The 19412-nt window shown below is 33.4% G+C and overlaps 1 protein-coding gene across 2 annotated transcripts in view; it reads right to left on the reverse strand.

Annotated features, from left to right (window-relative positions):
* LOC106879836 (rab3 GTPase-activating protein non-catalytic subunit) overlaps positions 1–19412 on the reverse strand; it is a 74680-nt gene that overhangs the window by 49339 nt on the left and 5929 nt on the right. For both annotated transcript variants that reach the window (XM_014929541.3, XM_014929540.3), the window contains exons 3-12: positions 17219–17303; positions 16801–16848; positions 15928–16003; positions 14477–14578; positions 12614–12713; positions 8755–8856; positions 7234–7382; positions 5539–5618; positions 3944–4021; positions 2150–2289 (exon numbers count right to left, since the gene is read on the reverse strand). In XM_014929541.3, coding sequence (XP_014785027.1) covers positions 2150–2289; positions 3944–4021; positions 5539–5618; positions 7234–7382; positions 8755–8856; positions 12614–12713; positions 14477–14578; positions 15928–16003; positions 16801–16848; positions 17219–17303 — 960 coding nt within the window. The remainder of the gene's footprint in view (positions 1–2149; positions 2290–3943; positions 4022–5538; positions 5619–7233; positions 7383–8754; positions 8857–12613; positions 12714–14476; positions 14579–15927; positions 16004–16800; positions 16849–17218; positions 17304–19412) is intronic.

Here is a 19412-nt window from a genome sequence, read left to right on the forward strand (position 1 = left end):
GCTAAGTAGCATCAGTCAATGGTCTAACTTATGAGTGAATAGGAGCTACTAAGAACTTAATACTGAGTGCATATAAGGCAGCAAGGCTGGACAAAATGCTTAGTGGCATTTCATCCATCTTTGCCTTCTGAGTTTAAATTCTAATGAGGTTGACTTTTCCTCTCATCCTCTTGGGGGTCAGTAAAATAAGTACCAGTTGAGCATTGGGGTTGATGTAATCAACTTATCCCCTCCCCTGAAATTGTTGGCCTGGTGCCAAGATTTGAAACTAATATTGAGTGCATGTGCATGTGTGAGTGCTTCTGGGTTTTACCTAAGCATATGTATGTGTATACACACATACATATATACATACACATAGTAAAAACATACACACATACAATCAACAAGTATATATAAATATATTTTGTGTGTTTGTGTGTGTGTTCTGTGACATTATTTCTTCTTATTTTTTTCATGAAGAACTGCTCTGGATAACTATACATTCTAAATGAGCTTCCAACACTATTTTTTCTGACATAAAGTAGGAGTGCAAAAAAAGGCCATTGAAGGTTGGTTTGTTCATTCCATGTTCATTTTTCCATGCTAACATGAGTTAGATGAATATATTATTGAGACGCCGTTTTACCAGTTTTTTTTACATAAAGGATATCTTATTTCACATGTCTATGAAAGCACAAAGAAAGTGGACAAGTGGTTGATAAGAGAAGTGACAACAATAACACTGTCTGTAGCAATTGTCATAGAGTGCACAAACACAGATGCACACCTAGACATACACACACATATATGACAAGCTTCGTTCAGTTTCTGTCTACCAAATTCACTAGCAAGAGTGAAGACATTTGCCCAAGGTGACATGCAGTGGGACTGAATTTGAAACCATATAGCTGGGAAATGAAGTCTTTAATCACACCGCCATGCCTGCACTATATTCACTTCAAACCACATCCTCAAATATAAGCACTTCCTTGACAACAAGAGCTCATTATTAACTAAAGGCCACAATTTTTGCAACAAACTGAAAATGACAACTAAATACTGAAAAGTATTTAGTTGTGTGCTCTACTATTTTTGCTATTCCATTACCCTTACAGCAGTTAATTATTAACAAGCTTATATTCTCTATTACTTTCATGTCACCAGGGTTGTCGCTATAGTACCTGAAATATTGTACAAAACTCAACAGTATGGAATTTAGTTCAGATTAAGATAAGAAAGAATTAAGCATAAAATCAGAAAGAATCAATTCTGATAGCAGCAAGAAGTAACCTCTGAGCTGACTTGACTAATCATTATATCACCCCCACCCCCACTCCCCAAAAAAAGAAAAAAAGGAGCTAGACATCATTTTAAAACTCTAGAGAAGACATTGTTTTACTTTATCAAAAAGACAACAAGATTAGTGGAAATAATAAGACACATTATATCTGTATTTTTCATGGTTGAAATCAGTCTGATTACAGGTTTGGCTGACTAACACAGCTGCCACCATTGTTACCACTTGGAACTGTTTCACTCAAGCTATTAAGCTTTTCTCTCTAAATGCACTGATTTCATAAATCAAATATTTCTATTTAGAAATTAAAATCTGATAAAGTCACATCGCCTCTTTAAATATGAAACCTGATGCCTTTGTAAAAATTCTTTTTTTTTTGTATTCTTTATGCAAGGCAGTGAATTGGAACAGTTGTTAGAGCATTAGATAGAATAGCATTCAATGTTTGTTTTGGCTTTGTACTCTGGTGTTCAAACTCTTCTGAGTTCAACTTTTTCTTTCATACTTCTGGGGTCAACAAATAAAGTACCAGTCAAGCACTTGAATCAAATCTTTCTCTTGCTATCTGAATTGACTATGATGCACGGAGAGAAGGGTTGTAGGAGACAATTCACAGTATCTTTTTTCCAGTGATGGAGAAGGAGTTGAATGAAGAGATAGCAACCTTTTATAGGAAACCTGAAATGCTACTGGCAGCAGCCAAGGACAGACTGAAGTGCTGTGCAGCATAGAATGGAAACAAAAATAAGATTCTGTATAAGAGTAGGGGAGATAGATAGATAGATATAGAGGGAGAGAGAGACGTTCACACAGATAGAATGGAACAGTAAGAATATAAACTTTATTACATTTAAGATTCTATGAACTAACCTTTCCACATTCGAATACCAATGCCTCGTTGTACATCAAGAAGTATCACACGTCCATAGCTATCTGTTGTAGCAGCATACTTGTTGTTAGGAGACAATACAATACTTTCTCCAATTCTTCTTTTATCTGGCAAACCAAACCTGCAAATGAAACGCAACTTGGATTACCATGTTAACTCTGTTTAACAGTTAAAAATGTAGTTGTATGTTGTATCTGTTAGATACTGCCAGCAGGAGTGGTGTGTGAAGAGGTTAATTCAACAATAGGAGCTGCAAATGAAATATTTCTCCAGAATGAAATGGAGAATAAAGATTGTAGCATTACTCAAGAAGATGGAAGAAAATAGAGAAAAAAAAAAAACACAAAGTAGAAAAGATGTTGGCAACGATGATGATGAAGACTGTAAAATAAAAAGTCACTGAATACAATATAAAGAGACTAAAAAGACAAAACAGATAAATCAGGTTGGGGGGGGGGAGTAATGGAAAATGATTCAGTATTACAATTATAAATACTATTATTTTCATTAGGTTAAGTATTTACAACATATCTCCAGTGATCTCTATCCATTGCTATATGGTATCTGAAGCAGAATTTCCAAAGATCTGATCTAACTGCCTAGTCAAAAGTGTACTGTGATCAACAGTATGGCTAAATGCTCATTTCTATTGTCAAGCATTTTAGTGGAACAACTGATGTTTTATCTGGACATTACTAAAAGTTGTTTTTTCTAGATTAAACATTAATAAAATAGAATATAAATACTTTACTTTATTTAACCTGGCATTTTACTGTTTTGAGGTCAAAATTATACCAGGATCATTTTTATATTTCATTCCACTCAAGCTGATAAAATAAGCACCAATAACATACTGGAGTTCAGTCCTTTCCAAACTAAATTTGATGTGTCTCAGTGAAAAAAAAACCCATTATATTCAAAATTATTAAGAGTGGCTACCATAGTAAAAAAAATCAATATTTTAAAAGCTAATTTAATTCTACTTTACAATCATTGTTTTTCTATTATGATAGACAATTTCCAGAGACTTGGCAACCATAGTTAGGACTAGCTATGGCCTCTCCCAAATTATGTAATCTATGTAATGACATATCCAATCACTGGCACAAACAATTAAATGCACTAATAAAACACTAGATTATTAAAACAGCATAACTAAGTTTATTGTCCCTCCACTTAAAGACAAACATGAAATACAAACATGTGTAAATCAAAATTGTTTCACAATAGCCAAACATGTTGAATTGCTGATGTTAGTCATCAGATAATTCATAGATTGCATAAACCAATTGAGTTCACTTCCCTGGCCCAAATCTAAATCTCTGGACATATCAAAACATAACAGGACGCAGTGAAATCTTGACAGAGATTAGAGTATGACACATCCAGTTATTGTTATTTAATCTCGATTCAAAGCATTCCAGTCATTATTGCCATGTCTTTTTGTATTTCTTGGACTACATTGGCTGATGTGTCCTTTCATTTTTAAAAAAAAAAAAACAGCATGGTGTGAATTAAAGAATTTGTCTGCTACTTCCAGCAAGTTGAATTACCACATAGAAGATGGCAGTTATGTGAATCACTCCAAACTAATTGTTGTTACCTTATATGTTCAAGATGTGTAGACTAGAGCTACTCAATAGCAACAATAACACATAGATATCCACATTAAAACAACCATCCAACCAATAAAAGAAAAAAGTATCAAAACAAGAAGAGCACAGAATAGTTAATCCAATTACAATAGTATTGCAGATGTTTGTTCTTAGCCTTACCTTAATGGTAGTGTGGTTGCTGGTTCAATCTTAGGTCTCCTTTTTTCTTTACTCTCAGAACCAAATCCGAGCAAACCACTGTAAAATAGAAAATTGAAACAAAAATTAAAAAGTAGAAAGTGATAAAAAGAATATAATAATAAAAGAAAATGTAATAAAAATGTAACTGAATCTAAACTATCTTTTTTGGTTGTTTAATACTGTAGTAGCATATGTAACAAATAAAATACATGATATATCTTACTTATAAGGAAGACAAGTTAGTAGCAGGTAAAAGTACATACATGGCTTCACAGTAATTCAGAATGGAAAAGATACAATCTAGCTTATGTATATCTCCTTCCTGGAGTTGCAGGGTGAAGGCAAGAAAAGTACTAGGAAGTGAAAACAAATAGGAAGGCATAGTCTCCAACATATCAATTCAATTAAACTTTCTATGCGGCATTGATTTGATACTAAAGGCTCTGTACATCTATTTGAAACTATTAGCTTTGCTTAAGTGATTGGGTATGACAATCAAAGTCATCCACTATAAATAGTAGTTGCCAGCAATAGAGTAACATATGCCAAACTGGCATATTTAGCTGGAGATTAGTCATCTGTTATAGCCATATTTCTGACAAGGGTCCTATCCTGACTCCATGTGACCCTAATTTAACAGTACCCAAGTATTCTCTGAATAAAACATCTTTTAACCATTTCCGTTTTGTGGTATATGTGACGCTTTATTTTACCTCACCTTTCACAAGGTTGAATCTCCCAGGAAATGAAAGTCCTCTGCCAATACAACTTTTTTCAAAGATGTAAGTTCGCTTCTCATGACAAAATTGCCTATTGATGTGGTTGTGAATGTTAGATACAGGTGGTAAATAGGTTGCATGAAATCCTACCATGCTGCTAACATATGTATGATCCCTGACCAGGTTCTCAGAAAGCTAAGAGGAAATCTGTTGGATATAATGTTCATCTGCATTTCATTGAACCTGTTCAAAGTCATGTTCAGAGCATTGGGTAGGAATCAGATCCATTCTAAAGTGATACAATTTAAATCTATTGTTTAATAGATATTAAACAATAGTGTTTACTGCAACAGACGAATTAAGAGTCAATACTTGGATTGAAAAACAGATGGGAAAAGTTGATAAAATGATTTTATAGAGGAGGCTAAGTAGCAATTGTGAGATCAGATGAGTATATGCTGTTACAGTAATAATGTCATTTCTTTTGAGTAAGCTTGAGACATATATTGTACAAGAGAGAGGGAGAGAGAGAGAGAGTATGTGTGCACGTTTAACCGAATTATTAATAACTATTTTAACATTTCAAAAGAAAAGAAAACTTTACTCTAGAATGATTTTGTATTGAGAAATCAGATGCCCTAAAACATCTAAACCAGTGTTCTGTCATTTGGTTATATTATTACTCTCTTTCTATTATTGTCATAATATAAAAAGAAAAGTAAAGAACAGTTATACAGGTGGTGCAAAATAAATCATCGAGTGGATTATTGATGAAAGAAAGCAGTTTTCCAAATAAAAGGAATATTAAATGTTCAGCTACACAAAACAAAAACATTACTGTAAATGAATATCTACCTGGCAGCAGATACAAATGCAGACTTCAATTTGTGAGCAACAGCATATGCAACATCTGAGAGGATGGGTTGCATGCTTCCCTATAAATGAAAGATTAGAAAATAAGAAGTACTGTAGTTTGTTTGCTTGATTATAATTTATTTGTGTGTGTATCTGCATGTATGTGCAACAGAAAATTTCTTTTCTTTTTGTAAAACAAATAAGCGCTTAAAAATCTGATGGGATATAATAGCAAAACTTGCCAAGAATAAGGTACTGTAGCAACACAAATATAAGAACACTGATGACGAATACTTATATATTGTTACAGTTCTTTTAGGTAATGAATGACTGTTATAAGCTCTCAGCTGATCACCCTTATAAAACTGAGAAATCATACTTAGGAAAGAAACTTATATAAAATAATACCACAGAATACAATTTTATATATGACAGAATGTAATATACTGCAAAGGAATGTTGTATAACACCATATGTATACTGTGATAGTATAAAACAATTTCATGCATTATAAATGTAAGCATGGCGGTGTGGTTGAGTAGTTTGCCATCAACCATGTGGTTTTGGGTTTAGTATGCATGCATGCATACATACACAGACACATATTTTGTATGAAAGTATGACTAGTGGTCTCTTGAGCTTCTCCTGTCAAAAAAGAAAAATGCCTAGGCTCTTGTTGTCTTTTGAGCTATAAGGAGTAAGTGATTCCTTACTTGAATAATAAGTAAGAGTTAGAGAATGAAAGGGCACCTGGTTGTAAAATAATGTCTGAACATATTTGTCCAAACCATGCAAGCAGAAACAGACCTAAAACTATATATATATATATATATAATGTGTATGTCAGATTGCTCTTGTGCTACTGGTAACGTGTAACCCAGTACAACCAGTTGTATGGTGTGGTCTTTGGTAACTAAACCAGCAACTTCACTGAGCTTGCTTGTTGAGGAAAGTGATTTTGGACATCCTACAGGATGAAAAACAAGACCCATTAAAGGGTGGAGGAACTGATGAGGGTCAACAGTCACCCAATATAGTCAAGGGTAGATGGTGCTCACCAGTTGTAGTGAAGATAATCCATTTAGGAGAAGGAAATCACTGAAATAAAAAATATTCAGCAAGCACTTGCAACCAGCTGACCTTCAGCTATAGATATATTATATATATTGACACATACACTGCAGTGATATGTTATATAACACCCTGTGTATACTATAATAACATGAAATACAATTTCATGTATTATCACTACTGAGTATGCATTTGATTGCAAGAAGTGCATTGTGGTCTTTGACAAGACACTTCACAAAAAGCTCTCCCATGCATCTCATTGGTGAATAACTGTAGACTGATTCTGGATAACTTAGAATATTCCAACCCATCAAACCTTTTACATCAACCAGTCATACAAAAGCTTGTTGGCTGATGAGTTAAAGAAACTGAGGAAGCTGCTTGGCTACAACTTGATCAGTTAAGAATTTTGCTCAAATGGAGGATACTTCACAAAATAATTTTAGCAACAATTCAATTTCACAGCTGAGTTGTGGGGAACTTTAAGAATTTATAATGATGTCTAACCCCAGATGAATCAAAATAGAAAATATTATAAATGGAAGAAAAAAAATGATAGAATCAAATGGATTAGAAAATACAAATAGAACAGAAAGGTTATCAGATATCATAAAAGAATCTTACTTCCTCAGCATAGAAAAAGCCAACACATGGAAAACTTCCGGATGTGATATAAAGAGATGTAGCAGGTGGTGAGAGACGAACAGCAGAATAAAATCCTTTCACATTTGATGCAATTGTCATTTGACTAAAAGCACTAGGGCTGCATATACCTGATAACACAAGAAAAAAGAAACTTTCAGTTTAAACAAATATGTGAAACGTGTGTATTTTGTAGGAGATGGTAGTTTTCTACAGGATTTGAATATACTCTACTGTGTAGTATTTTAAGTTTTATCATGTTTGAGGAAGTACATTGTGGAGAACACAGGAAGAACTTTCTTAGATTGAAAGGGAAGAGAAAACAGTCATTATCCATAAAGTGAACAATTTGGTATATTGGATAAAGAAATTAGAAAAAGAAACTCGATAGAGATAGCGAAATGGTTATTCAGAAATGGTTAATCCATTTATTCTCTTCAGACATACTATTCAGCCTTTGCTTTTTCCTCTATTACTGTAAAGATCCCTGGTTTGCTGAATTTACTAGTGGCACACAGACTGAGATGCACACAATTTGTATCAACTTTTTTATATGCCATCAGCTACACTGCCTTTGTTTGACTCACACTAAACAATATAAAAATTCTTTCACCTCACAAAATAATCTTCAATTCTCAATTTTTTTTCATTCATGTATTGCCCATTTTTACTATCCTTCAGGTTATTCTCAAAGACATTATCATCACCACTTAACATCTGTTTTCCATGCTGGTATGGGGTGGACAGTTTGATAGAAGCTGACCAGCTGAAGGGCTGTGCAGGCCCATGTCGGTTTTGGATGGTCTCTACAGCTGGATACCCTTCCTAACACCAACCACTTTATGGATGTTTGTACGCAGCACCAGTATAGGTGCCCTTTATGTAGCAATAGCACTTACGAGCCTGCAAGATTAGGGATGCTCAGCTGGAGAGGGTCGCAAGGGCAATCATGCTTTTACTTAGTTTGGCATGTCTTTTCAAGCATGGCAAACTGCCAGGATTCTCAGTCCCCTGTCAATCTCTCTGTGAGTCCCAAGATTTGTAAGTTCTTCTTCACCCCTTTGTCCCACATCTTGCTGGGTCTACCCCTTCCACAGGTTCCCGCTACAAATAGAGATCGGCATTTCTTGATGCAACTGTCCTCATTCATATGCATATACATATACTTTAGAAAGAACATACTGTACCTTTTGGCTTCAAAGTTTGCTAAATATTATCCCTATACTTTTCCCTTTCTAACAACCTGATACAAAAAGTGTTTTTTTTTTCCTTAATAAGCATCAAAGAAAAACTATTTTACAGTAAAAACACAAAATAACAGCAGGCATCATGCAGGGTTTTACTATAACAGCAAAATTTGATGAAAACAGATTAGGAAGTGCCAATCATTGGATACTGTAACACATCAGATCTATCCTTTTACTACCTCAACCATCTACATTACCAATGAAAAGGCAACAGTAAAATACAATTAAAACTTTAAAAAAATACATTTTTATTTACCTCTGCTGCACTGGTCAAAAATTTGGTCTTGGTCTTGGAAAGCCCATTTTTTGTATGCTAAAGGTGGAGCTTGCAGGAATGACTCACTATGACTAGCAGCAGCTGAAGAAGACATATTCATATTTAACCCTTTAGCAAAGTGTTGCCAACTTTAACTCACAATTTTTTGCTAAATTTCAGTAGAAAAAATACCAAAAAAATGCTAAGTAAGAAAAAACAAAAATGCTAAAGACAAATTATATCAAAAAGCTTAATTTTTATTTCCATTTTTATTTACTTTCTTTAATTATATTCAGCATTGAGAAATAATTTCTTGAATTTTACTGATTTGATCACTTTCAGCTGCAGTGCCTAGGTCTTGACTTCTGTATACATTCAAGGTCCCTATCTTGTTAATTATGTGTTTTGGAATATCAAAGTTTTTGCAACATTTGCCATATCTTTTCAGGCCATATTTTATAGACAGTATTGGTCTAAGCATAGGAAGATGCATTTTGTTTTTCAATTTTGATTTGATTACACCCATACTACTGAACAACTGTTCAACCTCTGCATTTGAGTTTGGCAATGTCAATAGATTAATGGCAAAATTTGCAACATCTCTAAAAGGATTTCCTCCAGTAGCATCTTTACATTCCAAGACTTCCAGCCAGAATGCCTCAGTATTGGTCGCATTTTTCCATTTAACTAAATGAATGCTATTTAACTGATTTTCAATTGAAGCAATTTTTTTCTTCATTTAAATGCATTGCTTCTAAGACAGGTAAAATTGGCTCTTTGAAATGCTGCAAAATATTCTCTACTGAAAACATTTGATATTCCTCAGTATATTAATATTTTCTGGCAAACGGTGCCTGAGCTCTTTATAAAGGCAGAGTAAAAATTGTTGTGCTCTTTTGCGAATATTATTTTCTTTGGTGGCTGTTACAGTTTTCTTGATAATCATTTCTGCTATCTTTCTCTCAAACCTGTAGCCTAAATTTGGTTTAGGATCCAGAAATTTTTCAATAGAAGCATGAGGATCAAGAGCATCAATTCTACATGTTGGCAAGCAACAGATTTGATCATATTAGCAACAGATTTGAAAGATCTTCAAGTAATTTTGTTTTGTTGACAGTGTTTGATTCAAACAGTTTATTCACTTCCTGAACATGTTTTAAAATTGGATGCAAAAATAAAAGGTAAAATTCATTCCTAGAATCAAAACATTTCATGTAACATTTGTGCTGTAAAGCATTTTTCTTTTGTAGTTGTAGTTTGGAAGTGAGTTTGCAATTCAAACCATTGGCTTAAAATTCTATTTGAAGCTGGTTCTGTTGACAGCCACCTAGTTGTACAAGAATTCACAATCTTCAAAGGCTCTTTATCATTGATAGCAAGGTAAAGTTGTTTGTAGGCACTTTGTCTTGCTGAAGAATGTGAGAACCATTTATAGGTTTTGGATACTAAAAATTCTGAATTTATGGGCAGGTATTAAGTACAAGTGTAGGATACCGCCAACTGTAAAGAATGACATACACATCTAAATAGAAGTAATGATGGAACTTCTTTTCATTTCTGGAAAACACAATTGTTGACTCCTATCATTACTCTAGCATTGTCGGTTCCTATAGCCAGTAAATTTTTATATCTAATTTCTTTTTTGCTAATTCAATTTTTAAGGCATCTACAATGTCATTTGCATCACACGTTTCTAAAGATACCATACTGAGATATGTACCACTTTTTTGCGAGTGTCACTCTAATATATGATAACAGGCTAAATTTTCTATCTCCTATATCAGAAATCAAATTTCCATCAAAATATGGAGATAGAACATTTCTCACAACATTTGCACATTTTGTATGATGCAACTTCACTTTGGTTATAATATCACTATCAGACATATAATTCTTACATAACTCTATTAAGTGATCACAGCTATTAAATGATGAGTGGCGACAAATAAACATTGCTAAATTTGCTTCAAGCATAGATGTCTTATCATTTTTGGTTTCAATAAAATTGGCAAGAGGAATCATTTGTTGTGGAGTTGATGTCATGTTTCTTTGCTTTACAGTGGCTTACTAGAAAGAGAGTATTTTGCCAACATATTACATCTACAATATCTGCAATGTGCTTTAGATTGGTCACTAGGTACTTCACACAACCACTTAGTAAACGCTGGCATCTTAAGCCATTCCTTTCAGAATTTTTGCTGGTACAACTTTGTTTTTTCTCTGCTCATTATAATGTAGTGGAAAGCAAGAAAATAAATTGAATGATAAATAAAAATATAAAATTGAAAACACAAATTATCAGTTTGCCACTAACAATTCTTTCATTCGCCGTTAACAATTCTTATGTTTGCTGCTTACAAATTCTTGAGGTGAAGAATACTAATTCAGGATGCAGGGTGGCCAACTTATAAATGGAAAAGTAAAATATGCAGAAATCCTAAAACTGTGTTCTGATATAAACCTGGGAACATCATATTTCGCTTCCAGTCTTACATTTAATATTTATTGGTAAAACCACAAATATAACTACAATACTTGAAAAAAAAAAGTAAGTTGAAATATAAAGGAGGAGACCCTGCCACCCCCGTACTTCTACACAAGATATATAATCCAAAACAAGAATGAAATGACACAGGCCTATTTTAAAACAGTCAAACTGAACGTAAATCAGTCAATCTGTCATGATAAAACTCATCACAACAGAATAAAGCATTGTTAGGACAAATTTCCAAGCTTTCATTCTTTGGAACATATTTACATTATTGTGCAGTGAGTTACCTTTTCCCCTCTCGCCCCACCAGCACCACTCCGTATTCAAATGGAGAGAGGGGGTTGGAAAAGTTCATAACTTGATAAACTTTAATTTGATGTTTCATGAAAGTGAAACAAAAATTCAACACTAGCTGATAATACTAAAATTTGGCTGTAAGATACATTAACAAAAGTAGAAAAGGAGGAAAAAGAAGGAAAAAGAGTAACTATTGTGGAAATGTCATGATCAGAGAAAAATGCTAAATAAAATTTTAAACCTGTTATTTTCCCTGCTAAATGCTAGATTCAAAAATTTTCTGCTAAATGCTGAAAAAAAAATGCTAGATCTCGCATAAAATATGCTAAATCGGCAACCCTGTTTAGCATTCAAGTTACTCTGTCAAAGGCTATGCTTATTTATTCACCTTGTTTTGAATAAATTATGTATTATTGTTTAGCTTTGAGATTTTGATGATGTGATTGTTTATTTTTAGAATAATACTGCAGAGTAGGTGTGAGAGGCTAGATCTGGCCAGTTTGAAAAGAAAATAGGTAGAATACTTGAGCCTGATATGGCTGGTTTAAATACAAAAGGATTAAAGTTGTAAGGTTAAAAATATGATAGTATGGCTAATAATAATAAGATTAGCAACAGATGTATAGTGATGTGTGTGTGCATGTGTGTGTGTGTGTGTGTGTGTGTGTGTGTGTGTGTGTGTATCTATTGTGTCTGTTTGTTTTATGCACTTTCCAAAAATGAGCAGGGATATAAACAGAAATAAAGCAGTGAAGAAATTAATGAATTATAGTAAATATTTTTATAACTGTAGTGACAAGTATAAAACTTATTGTCTTTGTATAACACAAAATAAAAGTTGAGAGCAAATTTTTGAAGTTGTTTTGTTCATCAGACACATTATATACTGGTACATACAGCATATACATACATTATATACAAATGTGTACTAACATACACTCACACAATGTGTCACATAATTTTGTCAGGTTTGCATTCAGTACTACATACTATTCCAAAGAATTAAGGCCTAATGTATTGAAGAAACATTAAAAAATAGCTATGGAACAATACATAATAGTTGGCACTTACCCCTTGCCACTTGGTTTCGACAGGCTCGTAAAGACTGAAACAAGCTGAATCCATCTATTGTAAGGAAAGCCTTCCTGTAAAGAATCATTAATTCTTCATGCTGAAAAATAATAATACATATGAACAAAATTTCACTTAAAAAGAAGTTTAGATTTTCAATAAATTTTCCCCAACTCCTCCTCTCTGCTTTAAGTATATCGTGTAAGCATGATTTCTATAAAAATGTGATGATATTTAAAAATATATATCTATAATAACCAGGATTATAAATCCACACCTAAAGGTTTCCTGTACTCAACTTTATTTGACTGTAGTGGGTTTAAAGGAATACAGATATCAAACAATACCCAAAACTGATGCAATATCAACCATGTGATAACTCCACTCTCCCTCAGAATCAATAAACCCTGATAAAACAGTTAGTGTGTACAGATGACACCAAAATGTCACTCTAGTTTCTCTAAGTCCAAGTCCTGTTTCTCTAATTAAGTCATTAACAAATAAATAATAAGAAATAAGAATCATGAAATTCTGACCTCTACTTGAGATATTAAGTACCACTATGCCCGAAAATCAAAGCAAGAAAACTTAAGAGAGGTTTTAGCAAGAAATTCTTTCTAAAACAAGGTTAAACTCTGTTTCTCAAACCGAGGAGTGCTCAGTTCCAGTTTTCAACTCCAAGCAATAACACTGTTTGAATTGTAGTTATATGCAGCATAGAATTTGGCAAGAATTGCAGTTACTTAAATACCATGAAGAGGGATTCAGGCATTTTTAAGAATAAGGTGACTTGATTTGATTCTTTATTTTTTTATTTTGCATAGACTTGGGGTTGGATGTGGAATACTGTGGAGTTTTCTGTAAGATAGGGTTACAGTACTTTGGCTCACTTATAAGCATTAATGATCTACCCAAAATCTTCTTTGCAATATGTGTTTATTCTATCATCTTTTCCTTTATTAAAATAAGAATTTTGAGAGCCTGATACTATTTTTCAGAGTCATATTTGTGATATAAATTCTTCAAATAAACCCTACTTTTACAGGACAAAATATAATCTATCATGCTGATGTCATGTAAATCATGTGTAATTATGCATATCTCAATATATTTCCTTTTCAAGAAATAGAGCTTCGATCTTTAACTATATATACATACATCTATCATCATCATCAACCTTAAACATCTGATTTCCATGCTGGTATGAGTTGCACGGTTTGATCAAAGCTATCAAGCAGGAGAGGTCCTCCAGATTCCAGTTTGATTTATTCTGGTTTCTAGAGTTGGATGACCATTTTAATACTAATCGCCATTTAATATCCCCTTTTCCATGCTTGCATAGGTAAGACAGATGGACTTGTTGAGGCAGATTTTCTGTGGTTAGATGTCCTTCCTTTTCCACCCCTCACCTGTTTCTAAGCAAGGTAGTATTTTCCTATGGCCAGACTTGTTTTACACAAGGGACTGGAAACAAACAACATCACTTGTATGATGGTGATACTCATTGACAACTATCATGTGATTTCCAGACAAGAATACACACAAACATAAACATGCACACACGCACGCACACACACACACATGATGAGCTTCTTTCACTTTCTCTCTACCAAATCCACTCACAAGGCTATAGCAGAAGTCACTTGCCCAAAGTGCAACACAGTGGGACAACTGAATCAGAAGCACATGATAGTTTCTCCCAAAGTAGAAATTGGGCAAAAAAAACTTAGGATATGAGTAAGTATATTTAGGTATTAGAGCTGAACTTGCTTCACAAACGAAATTTCATAGAAAAGATAATTATGCATATACATACCAAAATACAAATTCAATCCAGTAAATGAAATGCAATATCAACTCTACCTGTTCAGCCATCCCAAGATATCTTGGTGCTTCATAGGATTTGCATTTCAGCTTCTGAACTGGTTCCTCATGCAATAGTTGTGATAGCAATAATGTTCCATTCTATAAAGAAAATACAGTATTAGATATAATTTTTTTAAAAATTAACCTTAAAAGAGAATATAAAAGAAAAAAAAGAAAAGGTAAATATCTGTATTATTATGTTTATGTATTTGTGTTGCAAGTTTGCTAATGTGAAAGTATATGTTGAAACAGATATTGTTAGATTTGGGGAGGGTCATGTTCCCCGCCCCCATTAACCACATACACTATATACTTGGTCTTCTTAAATCCTTTGTCACACATTCTGTGACCTCTTCAGTGACTCTCCACTCCATGTATCTCCTCCTGTTTAGTCCATTTAGAGAATGGACGAAGCAGAACAGGAGACACATGGAGTGGAGAGATACTAAAGCGGTCACAGAATGTGTGATGAAAGATTTAAGATAAAGAGCACTAAAATAAGAATAATAATAAAGTTGAAGTGAAGATCAAGTATATAGGACATATGGTCAATTAGCAAAAAAAAAATGACCATCCCAAAACAACAAAATCTGTATTATTGCTTACATTTAATTCTCTGCCTTGGATAGACATTAGCATATTTAGGAATTAGCCCTTCAATACCAATCTACCTGAGACCACCCCTGCTACTAGGATACAACCTTCATATTTTAAAGTGGTCTAAATTAAAATTTCCCATTTAAATTTCATGCTGATTCATGTTCCAAAAATCAGCTTAATAATGACAAGTTATTTTACCACATTCTTAATTATTTACAAATTTCACTGAAATAAAGATGTATTTCAGATGAAATATGGTAACAAAACGGTTAATATGGATTGTGGCAGCAAGGATATTAGTACTATTGTGCATTGAGACTTAAGGCAAACGAAATGCACCGTGATGTTATTGAAAGTATCTCAGCTAGTTTCAAAATGGAGTTGATAATTCCAAAAGACAATACCAAAAATAGAGAGGGATCACAAATGTATATACAACTTGCAAAAGTAACTTTGAACTTGCACACAATGTTACAGCTTCTTAGTAGTTGGTTGCTTGTTTTGAAGGGTACACAGATATGCTATATAATATAAGGACAATGTGCACAAATATAACCACAATGAGAACGGTAGTTCTAGATTGCCAGATAATGCTATCTCTGCTGATTACAGACGTCTAAGTGCACTATGTCATACAAAACCCTGCATTGTACAACTTATATTGTATGTATACTTTTACTTGCAAACGCTAGCTTTGTCAGCTATCTAATCATTGAATACTAAGTAATCATGTCTTACCTCTGTATACATACAACTGCATCCTGAACAAAAGCTAACTATTACACTAGTCCAATCTGGAGTTCCTTGCATGCTATCTAATCATTGAATACTAAGTAATTATGTCTTACCTCTGTGTACATACGAATGTATCCCGAAGAAAAGCCAACTATTACACAAGTCCAATCTGGAGCTCCTTGCATGCTTCTGTGAAAACAATATAGATACAATATATATAGATAAACAGAATAAAATAAGTGAATGCTTAGAAATTTATAGCATACCTTCTGACATTGGGTATCTAAGTGGTGATCAGTTATGCAACACAAGAAAAGTACATTTTTTTAGAGTTTAACATCTCTTCTACAAAATCCATGTCCTTTAGTTAATATTAAAAATCAATATTGCTGTTTATGTTAATGTAATGTATTGGCAATGTTAGTCTGTGTATAGAATATCAAACTAAAAACACTCTTATACTGTTTAGTTTCAACTATTCCTGCTCCGAGCTATAATCCTTCCAGGATCAACTTAACCTTCCATCATTTAATAAAATACAACCACTAATGTATTACAATTGATTTGACTATATTCCAGTCTTGGAAAAAACAAAAATTGCCCTGATGTCTAAGGAAGAAATTATTTGCAACTTTCTAATGATTACCTCAGTGTTAAAAATAGGGAAGAAGAATTTAGTTATGGAAATAGAAATGAGAGTAGTCTTAATGGCATATTTTTCTCTTTACCACAATCTGGTTATAAAACGAGACACACCAAATGAATTTAGGGCGTCTATGAAACACTACTTCCTAAATTCCACATAAGACTGGCTTGCCTCTGTAACTGTAACACAAGTTGCCCCATTCCTATTAGTTGTGAGAATAATCATTAATCAAGCTGTACAATAATACAAAAAGTTGATGATTCAATTAACATGTAAATAGAAAAATCTCTAAACATGATCCCAGCATGAATGAAAACTAAAATAAATTCGAAAGGCTTACTTTTTCTGAGATGCAAGAGGTAAGCACAAAACCGCTGTAATTTGTTCACTGCAAAAAATAAAGAAAAATGTTAAATAGAATCTTGTATTTAACAACAACAGCAACAATAATAATATCGTACGATATTAATTATCTCCCCTTTTGCCAATGTCCACTTTGCTTTTCCTATCTTACAACAAATAATCAGACAAATTACTGGGATTGAAATAATCAACTAAAACCTTTCAATACGCTGTCCCACAGTGGTTGCTGTCCAAAAAGAATAAAAAAGAAAGGTATATTATGTAGTTTTTATAAGATTGGTGCAAATAAAACTTTTAAAATTTAAGCTAATAATAAAAAGAGGATTAGTGATAAGAAAAATTGACCTAAGAAATATTTCTAACCTTATAATTTACACATAAAAAAATTCACTTACCCTTCTTCCTGTCGCAATGAACCTTGCCACACTGGACTAAGTTTGGATTCAAGACTTTCTTCTGAACCTTGGGGGTCATATTTCTCTACAAAACAAAAATGTTATCAAATATGAACCATAACCAATAATGTTTTAACATTTGTTTTCCTATGCTGGGATAGTTTATTTGGGTCTACCAAGCAGTAACCTGGCACTGATCACAATCTTTTGTCATAGCATTTGTGAGGCCCAGCATCATGGATTATGGTCTCATCATTTCTTCTTCCCACATCTTCTATCTTCTTTTCAGCACTCCTTCACTCACTACTTGTCCTCCATCTGCAATCATATGTCCTGTATCGCTTTGGTATTTTCTGCTATATACATTGACTAAAAAATAATGCTCTTAACATTAATTTGTTTTTGCAGCTCAGTTGTGCCCTGTCTTTTATAAAAGTTAGCAATACACACCTAACAGACCACTACACTTCTTTCCAGCCTCCACACAACTCTCACATGTCTAACTATCAGATGAGAGTAGTCTTAATGGCATATTTTTCTCTTTACCACAATCTGGTTATAAAATGAGACACACCAAAATGGTATATTTAAGCAAATATAAAGTAATACTCTTTCTTTCAACTAAAATGTTGTCAAAATGAATGAAACAAGAATGTTTTTTCTTTTGTTTTATCTTACTGGACTCATGGCTAACTACTGGTGCATAGCCTAGTGGTTAGGGTGTTGTACTCACAATCATAAGATCATCGTTTTCATTCCAGGACTTGGGTTGTGTTCTTGAACAAAACACTTCATTTCACATTCTTCCAGTCATTCAGCTGTAAATGATTTCCAGCAATAGCTTGTAAGTTAACCCTGTAACAGACTGGCATCCCATCTCAGTCACTTATAAACCATGGAAACCAGATTTAGGTCCAGCCTTATGAATCCTAAAGTTCACAACAGATCTAAGTAGTTATTTTTTCGAACAATGTTTTTATGCTGGAATGATGGAAGTGATATTTACAAATTTTCTTATTTTTATGTAGTTAAAGCAAATATTTTATAACTAGAGGAAGGGCATCCAGCTGTAGAAACTCTGCCAAATCAGACTGGAGCCTGGTGTTGCCATCCGGTTTCACCAGTCCTCAGTCAAATCGTCCAACCCATGCTAGCATGGAAAGCGGACGTTAAACGATGATGATGATGATGATGATGTATTTCCCATTACAAAGTACTAACCATTAAGTAAGAATGGAAGTTATTTTCAGTTAGAATGAGCTAAGTCAAATTATATGCTTTGCTTTTATGGCACAACTTAATCCTCTGATTAATATATTTCTGCTGAAATATACACACTGTGTTTCAACTAATTTCTGAAGTAATTAAAGTAAAATAATTTTGTCATTATTAAGCTGGTGCTTGAAACTTAAATTAGCATGAAATTTTGATGGATGATTTTAATTTTGATCACTTTAAAACAAGATGTTTGTGTTCTAAAGCCAGGCAGTTTGATAACAAAAGGGTTAGTAGCTTCCTGGGAGGTGTAAAGCAAATTGAAGGTAGAATGTTGAGACATCAAATAAGAGATAAATAAATTAGTTTGGATGGCTTCTAACCACCTGTATTATCCTCCCAATTTCCTTATTCTGATAAGAATGACAATGAAAGTAGATATCTGATGATGATGGTAGTTGTATCGAGATTATAAAAATGATGATGAGTTACAAATGATATCAACTCTATGATAAAAAAGTTGATGATAATAATAACAAATGATTATTTTTAAAATTATGATCACTGTGATGAAGAGAATTTCAAAATTGCTTGTTATTGAGTTAGGGAAAAAAATAAGGCACATTACTAGTTAATTTTCACTTGACAGTAGAAAAACACTGACAATTAATTACTGGCACTCCATCAGTTATGATGACAAGTGTTCGAGTTGATATGGTCATCAGAACAGCCTGCCCATGAAATTAACATGCAAGTGGCTGAGCACTCCACAGACACACATACTCTTAACATAGTTCTCAGCATGACATGGAATGTGATAATTACAGGTACAACTTATTTTTGCCAGCTCATTGAAATGGAGCAATTGAAATAAAGTGTCTTGCTCAAGGACACAATGTGCCTCCAGGAATTAAACTTATAATCTTATGATCATGAGGTGAACACCTTAACCAATAAGCACAATTGTCTGATTGGAAAC

This window comes from Octopus bimaculoides, chromosome 11 (assembly GCF_046866305.1).
Source record: "Octopus bimaculoides isolate indiv1 chromosome 11, ASM4686630v1, whole genome shotgun sequence".
In the NCBI taxonomy this organism is placed as follows: Eukaryota; Metazoa; Mollusca; class Cephalopoda; order Octopoda; family Octopodidae; genus Octopus; species Octopus bimaculoides.